Raw genomic sequence first — 21,569 nt, 5'->3', positions numbered from 1 at the left:
ACGCGGCACGACAAACTCGGTAAATTACGCGATGCATTTTCTGCATGGAATCGGCCGGCGATAAATCCTTCGTGGAGCCTAAAGATTTTCATGTTTCTTATTTGCGAGTGCAACGCATCTTTCTGCGAAGCCATCAGTGAAATCACTTTACGCACCACCCTCGGAGAAAGCGTAATTGCGAAAGTTGGAGCTGGCGATAAAATTGTCGGAGCTTGTTAAAATTTTGCAGCGCAATCGTAGGAAAGTTGACAATTGTAAACGGGTTCAAGAAATACAAAGTATATTGGTATAAATGTGTGAATTGTAGTTACGTGTTGCGCGCTTATAAAGGCTTTCACTCATTAAAAAGTAAATTTTTGTTTATATATGCTACATTATCATTCTCTTTTTTTCTTGAACTTTTTATTAAAAAAGAGAGAAATTCATCTTTATTTATTAGGAGATGGATGCTGCGCGGTAAACGATCCTGAGAAGAAGTCGCGGAAGTGAGTTGCGAAGAGAGCGAAGAGACAACAATGTGGGATCAGTGGAGGCAGCGCGCGAAGAGAGGGTGATGACCGGAAAGGGTGAATGAACGGAAATCACGAGCGACTTCGTAGGGAAAGGGAGAGTACGTGAGAGAGCGGCAAGAAGACGCGAAGGAAGAGAGCCAGGAAGCGCGGAAGAAGAATTTATCGTTATCCAAGGTGCTTCGTTCCGTAGGCGTAAAAAACACAGGAGAAAACAATGATGCAACTCGGTCTTTTTCCTGCGAAAAAGCACGTGGCAGACCTCGTGACTGTGTCATGACAAAAAAGCACGCACGAAGGAGCACGCGCGACGGACTCAGTTATCGCGATGAAGAACATAAACAAAACCGGCGACGACGGACCTGGTGAAATTGATATCACAACTGCGATCAAGTTCCTCGAGACTGAAAAAGAATCGCTCGCTTGTCAATGCGTTAAATTTCTTAAAATTCTTGATTAACTTCTCCAGATTAATGGTTACGCGACGATCGACGTTTGTTCTCCGCGTCTGACGTCTGAGGGAAGAATCGGATACAGGCCGAAAATGGGACTATCGAGTAAACAGCGTCGTAATAAACGAGTGGAATGTCCAGAGAGCGCCGGAGCGAGCGAAGAAGGATAGCCGCCCATCGCCGGTCCTCGTTCCCTTTCATTTACCTCGCAGTCCTTCGACACCGCGGTCCCAGGATGCCCCCGGGTCGTGAGAAAGATTCCTCGGATCGTTTTCATCCAGGTACGAGGAAGGCGAGTACATTGCAACCGCGAGGACTGTTTCTTTCCATCTCTCTCTCCTCCTCTCCCTCTTCGCCTCTGTTCCCTCTCCGCCCCACCCTCGTGCCCTCGTATCGGCGACGATTTTTTCTAGCTTTCGAAACCGGCTCCGGCGCGAGGACAATGGTCTTCACCATCGTGCGACCGGGCGTTCCGCACGCGAAAACGCTCCCATCGTTCACGATCAAATGGCGGTAACCGCGCGGTTTCTTCGTTCCTTGCGGATCATTTCGCGCGAGCTACTTTCGCGAGGAGTCCTCCTCTCGGGCGGAGGCGCGTTTTTACCGCGAAACCTCCATTCTCGAGGAATTTATTGCCACCGGTTCGCCAACAGTTTCTGTTTCTTCGTAAACAGATACGACGGGTTGTCGTAATTAACCCTTTCAGCCTTGAGTCATATCTCAATACACCGGTATACACGTTGGAGCTGCGAAGATAATTCTATTACAAGTTTACATCAAAAGTGCTCGGGCGAGTTATACTCACTACGTTTGCGGTCTCCGGGAACGCGCACTTGCGAAAGTGTGCATAAAGTAAATCGTATATCGTGTAACGCGTAATATGCGACTGAGAAGTGAGTGACTTATCCAGCGAATCCGACGCATTCAAATTCGTTAAAAGTGTAGCATAGAAGTTACGGTAGGATTTAGAGGCCGAGATCTTCTCTAGTCGGTCCCGCCCAATATTTCTGGCACACGCTCGTCATTGAATCGTGCCAATTCTCGGGTTTATTTTCGTGCCGATACGATATAAATACGTACGAGATACGATCGATATACACGATTTCGAGAAAGAAGAAAACGTCATGTTTATATAAAAGAGTAGACAAGATCCAACGCAATTTTCATTTTCAAATACCATGTAATTATAATGTTCGTGTTTCCTACTTGGTCAACAGGTTTGCGAGCCATTTACCGTCACCGATTTATCGCTTTATTATATTGCAGAAACGTGACCCGGAAGTTAGAAATCGATGCCTGCGAATTTTCTGTAATGTTGTTTACGTTTCGTCAGCATCGTTATAACCCCGAGAAGCAGCTTTCCGACGAATATAAAATTTACTTATCAGTATTGACTTTTGCGACACTATCAACGCTACTTCGACAATTACGCACAAAAGCCGTTTCGCAATACTTTGAACGAAACGAAATAGGCCATTTTTTTTGTCATGATTCAGTGGTGTTCAAATATCACACTTGCATTATACGAAAACGTCAGAGGTATTGTAAAAACAGTGATAACCAACAAAAAGATATTCCTTTCAAGATGAATGAAATTTGCATCGCCTTTCCTTTGATTGGAACGGTATAACCGTGAGAACTTGGCGTTCCGCTCGATGTACCGTAGAAAATGCGGGAGGCTCGGCGCTTCGGGCTTTCCTCGTGGCGAGTTTCTCCAACTTCGGGGAAGGAAAGTGTGAAAATGCCTGTCCCCCTCCCTCCAAGATCTCCCCCGTTCCCCCGTGCGGCAGCGTCGGCGTGCCGCGGCATTGACGAACTTAGAAGTTCCGCGGCGGAAATCTCGCCCGGACGGAACTTTCCTATTAACTCTTCTCTCGCGAAATAAGAGGAAATTCTCTCAGGATACTTCACGGCGGGGACAATTAGCGCCGTCGCGGGGAGAGAGAGGGAGAGAGAAAGAGAGGGAGATGTGGCGTAGAAGATACTGTCTCTGTGCTATACACATTATCCCGGCGACCGTTATTAGTTGCGGTTATACCGAGCGAAAAAAAGCTGTGGCTAATTCTCGACTCGTCATCCAAATAATAATAACAATCTAATAATAAAAAATAATAATAATAAAGAGAAATAAAAAATCCCGATGTCGAATTACTAGATTCTTACGCAATCGAAGCCGCAGTCGCGAGTAATTGTTTTTCTTTTTTTTTCCTTTTTAGTTACGGTAGATTCTTCGAGATAGATAGGTACCCGTGGGATAGGCGACGCTTACTCGGCAATCGCGTTCAAATTCAACGGGGGGATTTCCTCGTACGTATATGAAGATTTAAAGCGTCTGCGCCTGATATCGCGAAACAAAACAAAACTACCGCTGTAATAATAAGGTATGCACAATGCACATGTATAAAATACGGAAAGCAAGCAGATGACGGTTTCCGAACGCCCGCCCACTACCCGAGGCGAATATTACTTTTCACTCGGGTGAATTGTCGATATTACAGGTATAAAACAATCGAGAGTCTGCGAAAGCGACGCAGCCCCCTCGCTGCGAGTTCGCGGCCTCGGCGGTTGTTAGATCGAGGGTAGAGAATAGTAGAGAGAGCGGTTATGGTAGTAGAGACCGTTCGTGGTATCAATATTTTAAGGGTGCACGTTCCTCCATCGATCGCAGCTTTTCTGCATAATTAATCGCCACTCCACCCCCGGCACGTCGACTCTCACCGTGCCCGTCGAAAGCGCCCGCACACGTGTACGCGGACACACGTACACACCACCACCGCCACGACCATTACCGCCACCCTCTTGCCTTCTTTCTCTCCCTCGGCCGCGCGTATCAGGCCGAACAACGAATCTCGGGGATCGAATCCGCACCACGACGGCAAGTTAAGTGGATTTCGATCGAATCCGCGGCACCGAAAGGTACCGGCGGAACGGAGGACGGTGAGAAAGAATTTCAAATGTTTATTCCTCTGCAAAGGTCCCGCGGGAAAGCGCCGGTAGGTAAGAGAGAGGCTTCGAGAGGAATGAAGATATTTCTCCGTCTCGTTTGCCGGAACACTTGGTTGCTGTTTCGTTACAAATGCATGACTTATCGCTTCGGAATAATAAAGTTCGGAAAAGCAGATAGCCCGTCCCAGTTTCCGTCCCAATCTCTCACCTCGAAAAGCGAGAGGCGGCTTATTCTTCACACCTAAATTGCCTCGGCGGGTATAATAAAGGTCAGTCCTTTCGACTGACGGTACCGATACTTTACGGAAATCTGCCGTATAAATCTAAATTCGCGCAAATAAGATCGTCGTCCACGGCGATGTATCGTCGACTTAAATCTCGAGCCATAATCTGCCGGGGCTAATCTTTCGAAACGTGGGTTTCGCAAAGAGAATTAAGATGTGGCGTGCGTTTTCATTATGCAATTATTTGAAAATTATAACCAAATATCACGCAACTTTACCTTAACCTTAACATAGATCTCTGTTAAAGGAAACTTTGTAAAATATGTAACTAATTTTGTACTTAATCCAGAGCAGCTTCTAAGAAAAGAACGTAAGTTGAGGTACTTTTCCCTAAGTCGAATTTAAGGACTTTTCCGTTAATTTCCGCGATAAAATCCGCCTCTTTTTCTATGCCAATATGAAACATTAAAGAAGCATTAAAGAAGGTGTGCTTTGAAGATTACAAATATTTGACTAATGTAAGCAAACGTGAAAAGAGAGATGTTATAAGATCAACGTGTGGAAATTCATGCTGGATGGTAAACGCGAGCGAGACGGAAGAAGCTAGCCCAAGTTCAATATTTAAATCCGGATTATCCACAAAGGATAAATTCTGAAGACCGGGAGTATGAGCGATCGTATCCCATCCCGTCATAATCATTAAGCCGGATTTTGAGCCCTAACTAAATCGAGCTTGCTTCCTTCCTTCCTTTCCTCATACCAAGGAGGCGAGGTGCTTTGTGGGACAGTAATAAATTCGTGAGAGCTTCGCCATTTTACAAAAATACCTACAGATCTCATTTTCTCGAAATCTCGTTATTTTTAAAGAAAGTTATTTCCAACGAAATAAGCATGATGATTTCAGCTGCATACGATTATCATTTATAGTTTAAACTAATTATGTTTATTTAACCTCGCAGTGCAAAGAAATTAAATACGCGTATTTCCTAAATTCAATTTTGCTTCTTTTAAAAAATTTAAAGGAGATGCATAATCGTATTAATTTCTGGTAAATAAAACGGACAATAAAACGCGCGTTCTTGAAACGTGAACTTTTCCACGTCGCAAACGTTGCAAAAAAAGTATCCCCAAGCTATGGACTATATGTGTCCGTGCATGCAACAGTGGAAACTATAATTACGCGAGAAAGAGGAAAAAAACGGCCGATCGAGAGGGCTTCGCGAGGGAGGTAGGCGCGAGAAACGCACGATAAGAAGGAGACAGCACCGAAGGCAGAGGCCTAGCTGGATAGAGAGAACGACTAGAAGCAGGGGGAGGCGATTGTAAGAGGAGGAATACGGGGAGAGGAGAAAACGTTTAGAGGGAACACAAGTATTGGAAAGAGCGAAACCGGCAAGAATGGCAAACTACTGTGGGACCATGCATCTGTCCTAGCATATTTGATATTCCTCCTCTTTTCACCCTCCCACAGTCCTATCCGAGCTCTCCCTCGCCCCCTTCCCCTCCCCCTCCTCCTCCTCCTCCTCCTCCTCCTCCTCTACCGTTCTCTTGCATCCATATCCGCGGCTTTAAGTTCGTGTCACGCAGCACGAAATCCTCCTCGCCGAGTCGAGCGCACCACGAGGCGCAAAAATCTGCGAGGGGGAAAAATATTAGAGACGACAGATAATCATTTTGAATCATCCTAAGTGTCTCTCCTTTTACGGCGAAACAGTAAATTTCGCTTTACGTTTTTCGTATTTATCAACTAGACTTTTGCATTAGAATATTTCTCATCGGTCGTCATGGAAACATATAGCGGGTGTAAATGTTCAACGAGGCACGACACAACAGATGCGTGAAATTATGTAATTGTCGTATATACGCGAGAAAATAATACCGTAGGATAAGAGCAGACAATTATACGTTATTACGTGTATGCCGGTCACGATTTAGAGACACGGCTCGCCGCCTCGTGTGTCGTTCACTTTATTTCTTTTTCAAAGAAATTAATGCGTCTCTCTCGTCCAAGCGAAATGCGCAACGTTTAATGCGGGATTACTGCGTCGTTGGGTCGTTTTAGCGCGTGGCAAGTTTTCATCCGCTACCTATTGCAACGCCGCCGCGAGTCTTACCGTCAAAGTAATTTACTTACTGCCAAAGGACGTGGCTCGCGCGAGCGACACACTCGACCCGAGCAAGGATTCAGGCCGCTTGAAAATTTATGAGAGAATATTTTCAGGTAATCGTGAGTACGCCACCGCTGCGCTGTTGCGTCGACGCCGACGTCGATGTAGACGGCGTAGAAAAAAAAAGGCGATCCGCTAAAAAGTCGATCTACTCGACGGAAACGCGTTTCCCACGCCGCGACACGGACACGGTTGCAAATCACGTGATCTCGCTGTTGCACATCATAAATTAAACGCGCAGGTGGAGGACGACGCGTTACGTGTAGGAAGGATACAATGTAATTTAGTGTTACATCAAGCGCAGCGGGCGTACGACGATCGATCGACGGGGGCAATGAAAAACGCCCGATTCCGACGAATGTAAATTATTAACCGTCTTGTTTTCAGGGTATTCCCGCGATCGGAGGGAACTTTTGTTTCAAATGGAACTCCTAATTACTAGCCGTCGCGCCGCACTGTAGTTTCGTCTCGCAAACGCAAGGTTCGCGTAGGCGGCCGATGTAATGTAATTAGCTGGACGCATCGAGCTGGACGCATCGCGTGGGAGGCGAAGGCGAGCTTAGTGGGGCGATGTACTCGTGATGTACTCATTAGATCGTAAATGAATTTGTTAAGCTTCTTCGGTTCAACCGTAAAATTCAAAACGTTACCATTGTTTACGCATCCCCGACCCATTTGAGCCAATAATGGCAAAGCCGGTAATAAAAATCAGATTTTTCCATATATATTACAGCATTTCTATATCTTTGGTAGTTTTTCTCAGCTATAGAAATTAGTTCAGCACGCCACTGCTGTTGTAAAAAATTTTAACGAGGACGTGCGATTATTAGTATGTGTGTTAATGAGCGTCGCAATTAGAGACGATATAAGTGGAGGATGGCCTGAAACCGTATGACTCGCCCAACAGTGTCGAACGATATACCCGTATCCTTTAAAACTGCTCCTATATAAAACTGCTCGTCGATGCGCGACGCAAGCGCAAGATATACCCGTGCGTTGATGTCACCCGAATCAGAAGTATTTCGAACAAAATAATATATATACAAAATAATATTTTACTAATCGTTTAATTTAATATCTTATCAATCGTGTAGTGTCGAATTATTCCATTTTTCAAGGTTCTACAAAGAGAGACGAGCACGCTGAGAGAAAGATGATTTTTCTTTCTACAGATTTAAAAATAGTTTTCCTCGTCCTTTACAAAGCGCTAACTTGCATGGAAGTGAGTACATAAAAAAATTTTAAATTCTATTTGTCCGTCGCGGAACTGACAATTGGATGTAACATTGAACGTTGCGGATCCCCGGCACATGACCGTGACGATGCTTCCCCACGTTGCTGGCAGCGAGTCGCACACGTCACCCTTAATAATTCACGAACGGCTCTATCTTCCACCGCGAACTATTCCCGCTCGAGCCCCTTCGAGAAGGGGAATACTCGTCAAAGGCTCGTGAAAGTCTTAGCGAAGCACGCAATAAGAAGAACGAAGACGAGCGGACCCAATGGAAGATCGCGCGTAAACGGTGGACCGCAATGCGGAACCGACGCGTGCGATTTCGTCCCTCGACCCTCGTCGCTATCTTCGTCCTGAGATCTCGCTGCTGCTAAACCGCGAATATTACACTGCGATTAAATTAAATCGAATTTTTTATTTTATCGCTCAATAAACCAAAAGCGATTTATGATCCGCGGCCTCACGTAAATATCTAAAATATATACGAATACCTATGCTATTAAAAACAGAAATTATGGCAAATAATCGAGGATTATCTGTGCTTTTGTACATAAATCAGAACTGTTTGTACATAAATCAGGAACATTAAAAAATATAATTTCCCATCATAAGAGTGGACATAAGAATGGACATTGCAAAAATTAGTAAAGTGTTAGATTAACCCCATAAAAATAATTTTTCGTAGCATTTTGAGTATTTTTTAAATAAATAATAATCTTCTGGGCCTTCCCATCCAGAAAGAAAAGAAAGACTAGAGGCCCTTTACAGATGTGCAAAGCTGTGCGTTTTCAGTTCGAATTTCATTTCATAAGAGGGAGTACACGCGGAGCATCAAAAAGTCACTTTGCATATATGCAAAGCTGCGCACTTAAGGGTTAAAATATATGCATGGGACACATCTTTTTCTCTCGCAGATTCGTAGACTCGGATCGATAACAAGGAAAGGAGAAAAACGAGAGGAAACGAGAAGAAGAAAAGAGAGATGATGGGAAAAAGAAGAAGAATCATTGCAAGAAGTCAGAATACTTTTCTCTTCTGATATCCTACCGGACTATTCAAGTGCGATCAAGCTACGAAAAGAGGGGCTGGGGAATTTAACCCTTCGCCGAGTGGATCCATTCCCAGCGAAGAATTCCACTTCGATTCGCTCCTCCCGTAATTCGATTCATTTTTAATTCGGGACTAATCGCCCTCTCGGGACTTTACAATTTAATTTACAGACATCGTAGATAAGGAGTTTCTCAACTTGAGTTACATAATTCTTTACAATTCGTGCTTGTCCGTCAATATATAATCTCTCGTCTCGTATAACTAAAGCCCGTCTAACTTCGCCTTTCTCTATCCGAAGTAAGAAGTACAATGAATACAGCGGGATCATCCTTCGGCATGTTTCCCAATTACGGCATTCGCCTTTTGTTCTCACGAGTGCGGTTGTTGAATCCCGTTCGTTGTTAAATCCATGCGCACGGAGCGTATACACGACTATCGGCCGAATCGTGAACATTACAAAGAACATTACAGAGAGAGAGAGAACATGGTAATCGAGACGCTATATTTAAAGACGTGTAAAGTTGGCAAAAGGGCAAACAGCACTAAAATAACTGGAGGATACGAAGCGTCCTCATATATGCGTGTGTGTACTCTCGCAATCTCATTCCCATCGATTAACTTTGGCATTTCGATAGAAATTGTGGAACCGCGCTATCGAGGACACTCTAGCGCCTGTTATATATTCCCATACCGGTTGTATGTATGTACTCACTCTGCAGTTATGTAATTCTATGTGACATGACAAGATAGTACCGTCTGGCTATGTTAACGCTTCGTTGACGTTTCAAATTTAAACTTCGTGAATAAAAAACATTATTGAATTAAAATATTGTTTAACTAGAAAATAATGTATAATTATAATTAATAAAAATTATTGATAATAATTATTTACAATATCTGTCGTAACTTTATTTTAACAAAGTGTCACGAAAGAAGCGCCAGTTTCACTATATAACTTCTTATCTGTGCTTGTCCCGCGCTGCGAGATAAAATAATTTACATTCAAGAGAGATAACTTTGAAATAAAAAGTGTTTAATGAACGCCGTTTAGAGGGAAAGTTTTTTTTCCAGAATATTACGACACGATGGTGCTACTCCATAGTGCTATTTCACTAATACTAGCGATCCAGCTTATCTAAAAGCAGAGACAAATCCTGATCAGATATAGTTACGGGAGTTGACCATTTAATTACTCCTTTGGAGTAACATAACACGCGATCACGCGAACTACATTTAGGAAACAAGCTCTGATTATCGTCGAAACGAAACTACGTAAGTCGGTATTCATGAAGGAATTAAGAAAGAAAAAGACGCGCATGTGTTCGGGAATTTATACAAAATTTCGCGGCGCACCGATGAAGATATGAACGGCGCTCGAGCGTCTTGTACAATCCTAAGAATTTGGACCACTTTGGACACGCCTATCGCGGCATTGCTTTTGGTTTCCGTGCCAAGATCGCACGCGGAACAATGAAAGTCGTACTCCGAGAAATCCTCTGGCACCGCTTGCTGCCGCAGCTGCTACGCTAACTTGTGAATTGAATACTATCCATTGATATTAAGTCAGTGAAGGTATATCACAGCCGCGTTATATTATCAGCTTTTGGCTGGCGTTCTAACGCAAATTGGAGAAATGTGCCCTACGATTCTATTATTAAATTTATGAAGAAAGTATCATGCTAATGTACGTTTGTCGCGCTGCGAAGAAATATTATTCTCGTTTATCGCAATCGGTATACAGCCGCGTCAAAAGATGTTGCGGCGGACCGTCGCTCTCCTTTCCTTCGGCTCGCATCGCGTGCATTAAGAATGACGTGAACGAAAATCCGGTGCAAGAAGAGGTGAAAGCAAAAGTTTCATACGTGCAAAAAGCGAGAGGAGGATGCGTTCCCAAACGGGTCACCCAGTGTCAAGTTCAAGGTCGTGTAACATGTCAGATCAGGCTTTCGCATCGGACGCATTTGCATCGTGATCACAAGCCCGTGACACTGAACGCCCACGTGTGGAATTCGAGGCACAAAAAGCCGAAAAATATTCCCGGGAGCTTCAGATTTATCGATAAATCAATTCCACGTAAAACAAGAGTAACTTTTACTTTTCTTGATTAATATAGTTATTAGATTAACTCTTTTAACGATTCATCTTTTTAATAACCGTTGTGCAATTAAAACTGTACAATTAAAAATTACAGCCGTGTCACGCTCGCTTAATTGTCATCTCGATTACGTTTAAATCACTTTGATTAATTAATAATGCGTAAAAGCAATTATAGCCGAGAATATATTTGCACGAATTATCCAAGGCCAAACATTTCCATTCATCAGCCTCAAACGCAACGTGGTCAGACGTTCGCCAGTACCGGAAGCGTTTAATTAAAGTGTATCGGAATGACAATAGAAGCGACAAATTCTCTCCTGACAACCTGCGAAGAAACATGCTTCCAATACTACAGCGCGTGTACTAAACGTTATCGATCCGGGATTCAACTTCATCGGCATTAAACAATTAACAGAGGAAAAAAATTTTTTATTTGACTAAAGTGACACGTACTTCTGACGAGGCATGCCTTATAAAACTGCTTCCGTAGACCGACGTCACGTTTGACGTGGCAAATTGGCCTATCAATTCAAATTAAGCCTAAAAGACACTCGTCGACTTTTTACGATCGCACCACCCATTAACCGCGATTTGCACGTGGCTCGTCTGACAGGCAGTTCCCAGAAGATACCTTGAGCAACAGCACCTGGCATGCAGGCGATTCGACCCGCGTAGTATGCCCACCGTGAACTCGTTACGTAAACCGACGACGCGAGAGTTGCGGGGCTCGACGTTCGGTTACAAGAGAGACGAGAGAGAGAGCGCGCGCGCGCTTAGGCGTTGATGCTCGATCTTCCTCGAGATTCCTGAGTCTCGAGTTCTCTTACCTGCCCGAATGGTTAACTGCTTACGTAATCGGTGAGCGCTTTAAAACGATATACATCTCGCATGCCGGTTTCTCACAAACGTGCCCCCTCTCTTTACGCGCGTTTTTACGACGATGGGAAATGGAGAAATAACGGGGCGATAATGAGGCAAATAAGGATAATGAATAACATTTACGCACTCGCGGTAGCGGTAACGGACCCGATTGCCAATTACGTTAGCTGTGAATCGATACCAATTTTTTCGCGGTGCACCAAGCGCACCTTGGACGTTGCAGTTATTACGTCGGATCGTAAATCTCTTTTGCCGGCGAGGCGACGATCAGATTTAATAGCGCGCTCCCACATGGGCGTATTAATCCGGACGGACGGACACACGCGCGAATCGCACACGCCGCTTCAAATCCCCTCAGCTAATCCCTACATGACGGCGATTTTTGTTTCAAAGCAACACGGCAATCACGGTATGCTATCAATATTGTCTATACGCTCTCGTATTATCCACGCTTGTAAAACATCTGCCAATACATCAAACTAATCCTTTTCAATTCGCACTTGACTCATACCTCGCTTGTACATACTTACGTCATGATTAATGAGATACAAAATCAGTAGCTTATTCAACAACGACTTTGTTAAACATTTATGAGAGGCCCCGCGAAGACTTTCGCGTCGACAGATAAAACTCGTAAAAATGTGAGCAGGTATATGAACGACTGCGACGTGCATTGGCATAGATTGAGGACGCAGACTGCCGTACGGCGTTTGAAAACATCGCGATTGAAAGTGGAAACGCGACGCAATTAAAACGGCGTGGCGTGGTGCTCCCTACGTCGATAAAAATTCCATTCGACGTCGCAACTTGCGAGAGGCAAGAATTAACAGGGCGAATAATCTCGTAACCTCGCGAATTCCATAAGAACGGCGGCAGGCGGCATCGCGAGGAAGAAGGAGAAAAAGCGACGAAGAACTTATACGCACACGCGTGGCGCGTGTGTCACGCTCGGTGTGCGTATGCGTGTATGTTTAATGATTCGCCGCGCTCGCGAGGAGGACCTAGATAGATCAACACCGGCGGCAACGGCGGCACAACCGCTGCATTCCATCCGTCGTAAAAGTGCATGCGGAGCCCCAAGGACTACGAGTCGGCGGGACGACTGCTAAGTAGAAGGAGGAGAAGGCAGAGGAACGTGAGAGGAGGCGAAATTCAAAAAGGGAAACTCCGCAGTAGAGGGACGCAACGAGGAATGTCGGCGTTGTCGCAATCCTCTTGGGCAATCCCTCTCGAGACGTATTCCACCCTCCCGCGTGTCGTCGCGGAACTAATTACGAGCATCGTCGCGTCGCGAAATTAGTTTATTAACAAAAAAAATCTCTATTAAAACGTAAATGTGTCGCGAATTATTGCTGCGCGAGTATTTTTGAAAATAATTTTTGAGTGACTTTGGATGACAGTTCTGACAGTAAAGACAAAGTGATCACCGTTAATTAATGCGCGTCATTGTTATGTGAATTATTCGAACCACTCTGACTTTCAATGACTCGTACATGAATAGCTAAATAGGGAGGTAATATCGCTTGGCCGCGCCGCGCGCTGACGCAAATAGTGCGCAGCGAATAGATGTGCAATCACGATCCGTGCTATTAATGAATTCTTGCCTGTCATTGTAAATAGATGCACGCTGATTAATATTCTTATAAGTGGAATTGTAAATAGGATAGAAATGAACGTAAAGTAATGCTTCACAGATGTTGCGCAGTCTCTGCGGAGATCTGACGAGGCATTTGCTTATTTATCAGGAGAGACTCGAAGAGCGAAGATGTCGAATAAATTAAAAAAAAAAAAGATGAGACAAAGAGGAAACGGAATAGCGAAATGTATAAAGCGAGTAATTTGAACAGCTGTCGAGGTTAACACCTTATCGGGTTGACTACATAGTCTATCCTATTTTAGCTCCGTGTCATTCGCACAAAGCGATTTCACTTTACTTTAGCCGCCCGTTTTCCTCGGAACAGATGGTTAACTGGAACGCGACGAAAGTGTGCGAATCGATGACACGTATCGTTTTACCACCGCGGTGTACGAAGAGCGCATTCGCAAATTGTCACCGTGTGGAAAATTCAATTAAAAGCCGGATATTTATGACTTTGCGGACACGAGCGAGTGAAAAAATAAAATATAATCTGTCGTGGGCTTGGCTTTACCACATTTATCGCCACTTTAATTTCCCGTAATTGCCTCACTAATACCTCGGATATCGTAAATAAGAATCGGAGGGAGAGACGTATTACTAAATACGCTACAGTTATTCGGAATAACAAGTCCCGCGACGCATCGAAACTAAATCAATTAGCGAGTAAAATAATTCTCTCATTTTAAGAAAAAGAGAGATAGAGAGAGAGAAGAAAATCGAACGTAATCAACTAAGGAGAGGAGAGGGAGAGTTGAGAATTACATGGTTAATTTATCGCTCGACGAAACACAGTTCGCTAGTTACGGAAACAAAATATCTCGTTCCGCTCGTGAAAGAGAGAGAGAGATCCTACGCGAGCGGGAAGTTCTATTTTGCCGATATCTAATTAAGAGTTTCGCCATCCATCGCGCGCGAGATAGCAGAACTTCTCGTCGTTTTATTGAAGTCGCGGAGTCTTTCGCAGCGAATAAAATAAACCATTAATTTCCGCCTTTTTTGCGCGAAAAGCTAAAATATCCGAGAGACGTTTCTTCCCTCGTCTCTTAATCCGCCGGCGCGCGCGGTGCGGAGCGGCGCGGGCGGTCCCGCGCGTTTGTGTACGGTATATCCGCTAAATAAATAATCCGACCGTAATGCAGGGTACACCTTCTCCCAGCCTTTTAATTCAATTTAATATCCATTGAACCGTCGAGATACTGGAGGACCCGAAATACCGCAGCGCCTAAAGGCTTCAGCCGACACGAGTGCTCCATTGCAAATTGCGATTGCAAATAATACGAATACATCCATCATCCTGCCTCTCCCTTCCTCCCAACTCCCTCCTCCTCCTCCCACCCGTATCGATTACGTCGCGCGTGGGAAATAATCGACGCCGCGAATGACGTCGTCCTACGACGATCCGTTTAACATAAAAACACAAGCTTGCTAGGCTAGATTGTAAAATTACGCGCAACTGGGTCAATTCGCCGCCGTACACGTGTTATTACGCGCGCGCGATGTCAGTGTTACGCCGACTGCTACGCGCTGAAAGTGCCGGACCTGTTTTAAGTGATAAAAGTGTAATCAAGGTTGACCGGCGGCGGTGGCGGTGGCGGCGGTCGATCCCTTTGCATAAATCGTGAGACCAACCCGCGCGTTGGAGACTGCGAAATAATCAAGGCTAACTGTAACTCGCGCCGCGCGTTTTCTCAAGACCTATGTAGAATCGGCGTACCTACGTGTTTGAAGTAACAACACTCGACTTTACGCTCCAGCCGTTAGTCTTTTTTTTTCTTTTTGGTTTTGCTCCTTTTAGGTTAGGAACGTTAGCGCCTTTTCAACCCTGCCTTTGGGGCTACGGTCAACGTGACGCTACAAATGCTTTGGAGCGTTCTTCTTCTCTTTCCTTTCCTTCATTGAAAGAAAGATGAAGAGGATGCTTTCGAAGCATTTGTACGTCACTTCGACCTTAGTCCTGTATAGCGAATTACCCAGCCGTTAGTCAATGCTAATCGCGGTTAACTCGGTTTCCCCCGTCTCCGTTTACGTTACAGATAGAGTTAAGCAAAAATAACATCTCTATATGCTCGTTACTTCGAGCGTTCTTAAAACGAGCGTTCGGGCACGTACGAATGTTTCGAATAGCAGCGATATAATCCGACGAACCGTGGTATCGATACACGCCGGTGTATCTCGTTACTCCCTCGCGAGATACCCTCTCGCGCGGCACAAAAGCTCTAACGTAGAAAAAATTTGACGTTAGCTACAGGGCGTTAGCTTTGTACCGCGCGCACCTGCTATCAGGTCTGACACTTCCTTCTCCCGCCGCGAGGGAAAACAAATTCAACCTACAAAACGGGTAATAAAAAGAAACCTTGAACCATAACGATTTACAAAGAAGCACCGACCATCGACGTCCTCCCTTCTCCCTCCCGTGCGCGGCGCCGCAGCCGCCGACGCCGCCGATGCCGCCGTCGTTGTTTTCCACCCGGCACTTAGTGGAAACAACAAAGTGCGTGTCCCAGGCACGCGCGCTCGCGTGCCGAACGGGCGCGGGCGTGTGAGAACGGCGTGTCGTGCGTGTGAATCCGCACGGCAGCGCGCGTGTGCCGGCCGTGGCGACGTTAATGTTTGCAATCACAAGTTGGAAAGTTTTGTGATGGCAACCGCTCCGCCGGCCAGTTACCCTGGTAACGCTTTGTTGTGCCATTGTGTCGAGCGGCGGAAGGAGGGAGGGCGGGAGGGACGACCGGGAGAAATCCACCCCCGTTCGGGCGAACCATCGCCTACCCGCCCGCCTGCCCAACCCGTCCTCCAGCCACCGGCCTCGCCGTCGAGAAATTGGATGAAACGGCAGAGCTACACCCTGAACCCTGATCCCCTCGATTGCCACTCGGGGACCACCTAACTCGGCTTGACCTAGCCCAAACTATCCGTCTCTTCACCTCACCCCTTTTCCCGTCCTCCCTCTCCCCCTGCCTACAAGCAAGAGGCTCGTGTCTCTCGGACCTGCTCCCGTCCCGTTGCACTCCGCGATCCTTCATTTTATCCAATCGTGGAATTTTAAATGGAATAGTTGAAAAAGGTCGGCGAAAGATATCGTCAAACTGATGTAAGTGCGGCATCAGAAAGAATTAAACGTCATCTACAAATATCTAACAAGAATATCTAACAAGTCCGAATTAATTGAAAATTAGTCAGTTTCGAAAGATTCGTCTAATTATCCGTCCTCGATAACTCGAGGAATTTCGTACGATCGTCCAGGCATCGATCGCTGAATTTTCACGCGCAATAATTTACATTCGACACGAGGTCGAGCGAGGAGCGAGCCACGACTCGATCGGAGTCTAGAGTCCAGCGGTCGTTCATATTAATGTGGCATAATTATCGTGAACATAACTGATATCTTGAAATAGTTGATAACGGAATTCGGATTACATCGCCTAGAATGCACGTCGTTTCGCCATTGCGGCGATTGCATGCGAGGTAAAAATGTCTTCCAGATCGAGCTATTAATAGAATTGTTGCCCAGGGAATTTTCAGCTGTCGACGCGTGTCCTAATATCAACCGGCGTACAATACATACGTACAAATATAAAGCGGGGTTTTAAGTGTTTATTCGATACTTTGTAAAATTTTCAGGCACAAAATGCCACGACCTTTCGCGATTTTCAATGGCTCGTTTGAAAATTATATCGTACAAAATCAACAAAACTCTTTCGACAAAAAATTAATGCTACTTTTCGTCGGATTTAAAACATTTCTATCGATTCTACGAAATCGTTACCCGATTGTGGACGTCAAGCTCGTAAAAATGTGTGCGTTTGATACAAATTTATCGGTAGAACGTCCTGTCCGAGTGTGCCGGGAATAGCGTCACGCTTCCAAGCGAGAGGAAAACCTCTAGGAAACCGAATAGAATTGGCACCGAATCGCCGAGACTAATGATTCGTTACGCCTGTTCGCATCGTATGGTAAAATCATTAGCGAGAGACAAACGCTTGTCTCCTCGACGGAGACAAATCACGTGTGGATTTGTCGAAAGGAAATATCTCTCCATCTAATCATTTTGTCGGAATATACATCTGCGTCGCATCACGCGATCCCCCAATTCTACTTCATCTCCTGAGATTATCTGAGCATTATTACAATCTAAAAAAAAAAATTTGCGATTCTCCAACGCGGGGATCCCGAGGAAATATATTTCTCCACGGTTCTCCGTGTATTCTTCCGTGCGTAGTTAGTCATGCACGTCATTCGGACTTTCGGAGCGCTTATCGCCGCGAGATAACGGCCGCCGCAGATATCGAGCTCTCGTTGCGAATAAACAATATACGTTACGCCACGAATTAGGTACAGCGTATCCCTGCCACCTCGCCATGCAAACGATCCAGGAAAGCAAGTTCGAAGGTTCAACCGAACACGGAGCATTCATCTTCGCGGGGGGAAAATACATCGCGATGCGAGAATCGGTTGCTATATTCGGCCGCAGAATAATCGACCGAGCATTTTATTTATTTATTCGCGGTTCTTCAGCGCGCGACGCGACGGCGGAGCTTCCCCGACGCCGCCGCGCTTCATCGGAGTATTACCGTATCTTCGACGGCGAGACCGTCGGCCCGAGGAAAACGTGAAGCATGATAAAACATCCCGAGATATCGACTCGGAGCTTCCACGGTCGCGTGCGACCGCTCACGCGGCGTGGCGCGCCGCGTCGCGTCGCGTCGCTCTGCCGCGGCGTATAACCTCCAAAGGCGATCGCGTACCGCTTCTCGGCGGCGTACAAACACGCTCGGAATATTACGCGTTAAAGAGAAAGAAGGAGAGAAGCTTGAGACGTCGCGGATCGTCGGTGACTCGCGATCGGTCGCGAGCGCGCGCGCGCGCGACGGAGGGACAGACCGATCCGACACGTTTCGACCGCCGACGGCGGGCGGAAATTACTCAAATTACGGGATTAACCCCCACGGGGAAAGAAAAAAAGACAAGTCGGCGGCGTATCCCTCCGCAGCGACGCGCCTCCGTGACGCGTGACGTTTCTCGGGCCCTACAGCGTGCGCGACTCTCAGCTCCGCATCTCCGAGCCGGCGGCGGCGGATCGGCGCGGGTACGACGCGACAGAAGGCCATTATCAACTTACTTGGCACTTGCGTAGGCCGCGGCCAGGGAAGTCCGACGTGTGGGACGCACCGGGACGATTTCTCACGCACGAACGCGAAACGAAACTTCGATAGGCAATCACGTCGCAATGGCGAATCGCGGGTGCGTTGTGATCACCGTGATCGTACGGTGCCGCCATCTCGCGACGCCGAGCGCGCGACGCCGGGCCATTGGCCGAGCGCGGCCAATCGCGGCGCAGCGCTGGTTTTACGCGGGAAACGCTGCGGCGCGACCGACGCCATGTTACCTGGCCGCATTTGAATCTTGCCCGGCGCCGTTATCGGCGACACGCTAATCGCGGTAATTTTATTGGTCGGTTCGCGTTATCTAGATTCAACGAGCTTAATGATTACACAGGAAAAGAAATAAGGAAATGGATGCGGAAAGCGCGATTGATACCACTATTCGACGAGATGAAATTAAGAATGTCGTAATGAATATCAGAAATTATTCGCAATATCAGAAACTGTTTGACGAAACAACGAACTGTCGGGAAGATGACCGGTTAATTAATAGATAACAGATAATCCGGTTAATTAATCAAACGATGATGCGTTTGCACATACCTGGCAATAATCGCGCGCTCGTTTCTCCGCTTTCCCCGCGCCGTGGAAAATGTGAACATGGAGGACGATTCCAATGGACTCGTCCGGGCCCACTGAGGCAGCTCCGGCGACTCCGAAACCGGCGATATCGTATCGATCGTACGCGTGTCCAACGAATTACGAATGTCCGATAAAATACGTTTCACGACACTCGCGATTTCGACTTCGCGCGCGAGATTTATTCCCGAACAAACGCGAGAAATGCGGAGCGACGCGGACTCGATTCGGCTCCGCGATCCGCCGCGACGCGTTCTGAGGATTCAAGTTCGTGAATTGCAACGTCGAGACGCGCAGCAAACTTCAAATTGATAACTATCCGTTCTACGCGTTCGGAATTTAAGTATCGGAATAACTTGTACGTAATTTATGGAATATAGTAGATATTTAGAATTGTTATACGTGCAATTATTTATAAATGTACTGCTTATCGGAGATAATCGAGACGGCAAGTTAATTGCAACCGATCACGCCTGACGTAATTTATGACGTCGGAGCACCGGAACGCGCGGTAGACGCACCTCCCCGTTACCCACCGTTACCGTCCATTTGGCTTACTGCTTTCGACTTCGGCCGCGATATTTCCAAGAGGGCGTTAGCGCACGGTGAAATTACACGAGCCACGCAAGCTTTCGCAAAATCAACCGTTCCGACATTACGAACGCCGTATTGTCCTTTGAATCCTTCGAGCAATTAACGCCGAGATGGACGCCGATGAATTCAATCGGAATTTCGGAGGGTGTATCGATCGTCATGCGACTGGTAATCGTCTTAGGGTCGATTCAGACACAGCCGTGCCGTATCCGTACCGTGCACGGAACAGAAACAACAGACAAAGATACCTATTGTCTCCATCCTTGTCTAACGTTAACGATACGGATACGGTACGGGTACGGCACGGCTGTGTCTGAATCGACCCTTATCAGTAGTCTTTTTCGCAAATAAAACGCTTCGGTGCTATAAATTTCATCAGTAAAACCTGATCAGCTTCACTGCTTTGCTCATTTCGCTGTTTTTTCAGTTATTCTTATTTTCCAATTTTTAATTTATTTTAATAATGCTGTCGCGGTTAAGGAATTTACTTTTGATAAAAAAAAAAAACACTTGAATAAAAATTGAAATCTGATTTGCGTAGCGTCTGGCGAGATCGGAGCAATGAACATCGACAGCGTCGATTTCGATAGCGAGCTTCGTCAGATCGAGAGAGAGATCAATCGTTACAAGCCGACGCTGCAAAGCTGCCGCGACGAGTGCGAGAACATAGAGACGGAAATTTGCGACGTGAGACAACTGCAGCGGAAAGCGCAGTTCGTGATGGACAACGTGCGCTGGGAGGAGGAGAATATTCACGAGCGTTTTAAAGACATAAATCTGAACTACGATGCGTGCGTAGAGAGATCGAGTAGTCACGAAGATCCGAACGAGACGATTAGCGCGGGGATAAGCGAGCTGACGACGCAGAGGAGGGAAATGTTGAAAGAGCTGGGGCGATTGAGAAGACAAGCGAATGACAACGGAAAAAAGCTCACCCGCGTAAGGGCCATGATCGCGGAACAGGAAGTAAATAATTTCAACCCTCTCGTCTCTTAATTAATCGCGAAAGCACACTTATAATTGTTACACGATTTGTCGTTTTGTATAGGAAAAGAATGCGATGCAGATTCGAGAACTGAAGGAGATATCTGAAAGCGGTTTATTCATTTCGCCAGATGTAAGGAAACGGATAAACGCCATTCTTACACATCAGGAAATAAATGAAGTCGACAGTGCTATTAATTAATGATACGATGGAATGAAATTTTTCGTATAAATATAAAATATTTGTACAGTATGTGTACACAACATTTACGATATTATAAATGTGTCTAAATAAATTTGGCACATATAAATGTATGTAAAACATAAAAAATGTTAAAATAATTGAATATATATATTAAAATGTTATAAAATACATATAATATTATATAAAATTATAAAATAAATCAATATGAAAAATTTTTAAAAAGATATTTTTATAATATCAAATTGACGTCGTTCTTTCTCTTTCGCTAATAAATCCGCAAGACACGTATGCTTCTTTATTTTTTATAATAATCTATTTTGCAGAAAATAATATTAAACTGTGTCAGACATGATTTTGCATGTATCGTGACATACTATCGAGTGCATTAACTATCAAAAAATAATTTTATAGAAATAACTTTAAAATCCTCGATCGGATCGACAAAGTTCTTTCTTTTTTTAAATAAATCTACAAAACAAGAGCATAAAATTCACGGCAATAGACTCGTTTATAAAAAAATGTTGTGAGCATAACGAATAAAATTTAGGGGATAAGCAATAGAAAACGTTTTACAATTTTTAAGTATCTTGGAGGCGATAGTTTATCGTTTTTTTTATAGTATGCGCGAGATCACCACGCTGCACAGACGATCGCGAAAAAATTTTTACACCGATACAATTTAATTTTCTGTAGCGGTTATGAAAAATAAATGAAACACACGTACACATAAATTTTAAACATTTATGAACTACGTGAACGAATGCTCGTTTTTTAACGGAAAACGGAATGTATTCGTAGACGCACATTTGAACTTGTCGCACTCTCGATATTTACACGCTTTATTGAA

At 45.3% G+C, this 21,569-nt stretch overlaps 2 protein-coding genes across 6 annotated transcripts in view; one reads left to right on the top strand and one right to left on the bottom strand.

Annotated features, from left to right (window-relative positions):
* Nucleotides 1-18,420, bottom strand: part of Hnrnp-k (Heterogeneous nuclear ribonucleoprotein K) — an 83,224-nt gene extending 64,804 nt beyond the window's left edge. The window contains exon 1 of the mRNA XM_071791495.1: nt 18,318-18,420. The gene's annotated coding sequence lies outside the window, so the exon portion shown is untranslated. The remainder of the gene's footprint in view (nt 1-18,317) is intronic.
* LOC139820912 (uncharacterized) overlaps nt 1-20,881 on the top strand; it is a 31,587-nt gene extending 10,706 nt beyond the window's left edge. The window contains exons 1-3 of one of the 5 annotated variants that reach the window (XM_071791502.1): nt 1,182-1,242; nt 20,075-20,499; nt 20,582-20,881. In XM_071791502.1, coding sequence (XP_071647603.1) covers nt 1,197-1,242; nt 20,075-20,499; nt 20,582-20,719 — 609 coding nt within the window. In that variant the 5' untranslated portion in view covers nt 1,182-1,196 and the 3' untranslated portion in view covers nt 20,720-20,881. Of the gene's footprint in view, nt 1-1,181; nt 1,243-9,728; nt 9,856-11,628; nt 11,969-18,422; nt 19,702-20,074; nt 20,500-20,581 lie in introns of those variants that run through there. The other 4 variants (XM_071791505.1, XM_071791501.1, XM_071791503.1 and 1 more) reach the window with 4 other exon arrangements.
* Nucleotides 20,882-21,569: the final 688 nt, after the last annotated feature.

Source organism: Temnothorax longispinosus, chromosome 10, assembly GCF_030848805.1.
Source record: "Temnothorax longispinosus isolate EJ_2023e chromosome 10, Tlon_JGU_v1, whole genome shotgun sequence".
In the NCBI taxonomy this organism is placed as follows: Eukaryota; Metazoa; Arthropoda; class Insecta; order Hymenoptera; family Formicidae; genus Temnothorax; species Temnothorax longispinosus.
Note: the sequence above shows the minus strand (reverse complement) of the source record. Positions and strands in the feature narration are given on the sequence as shown.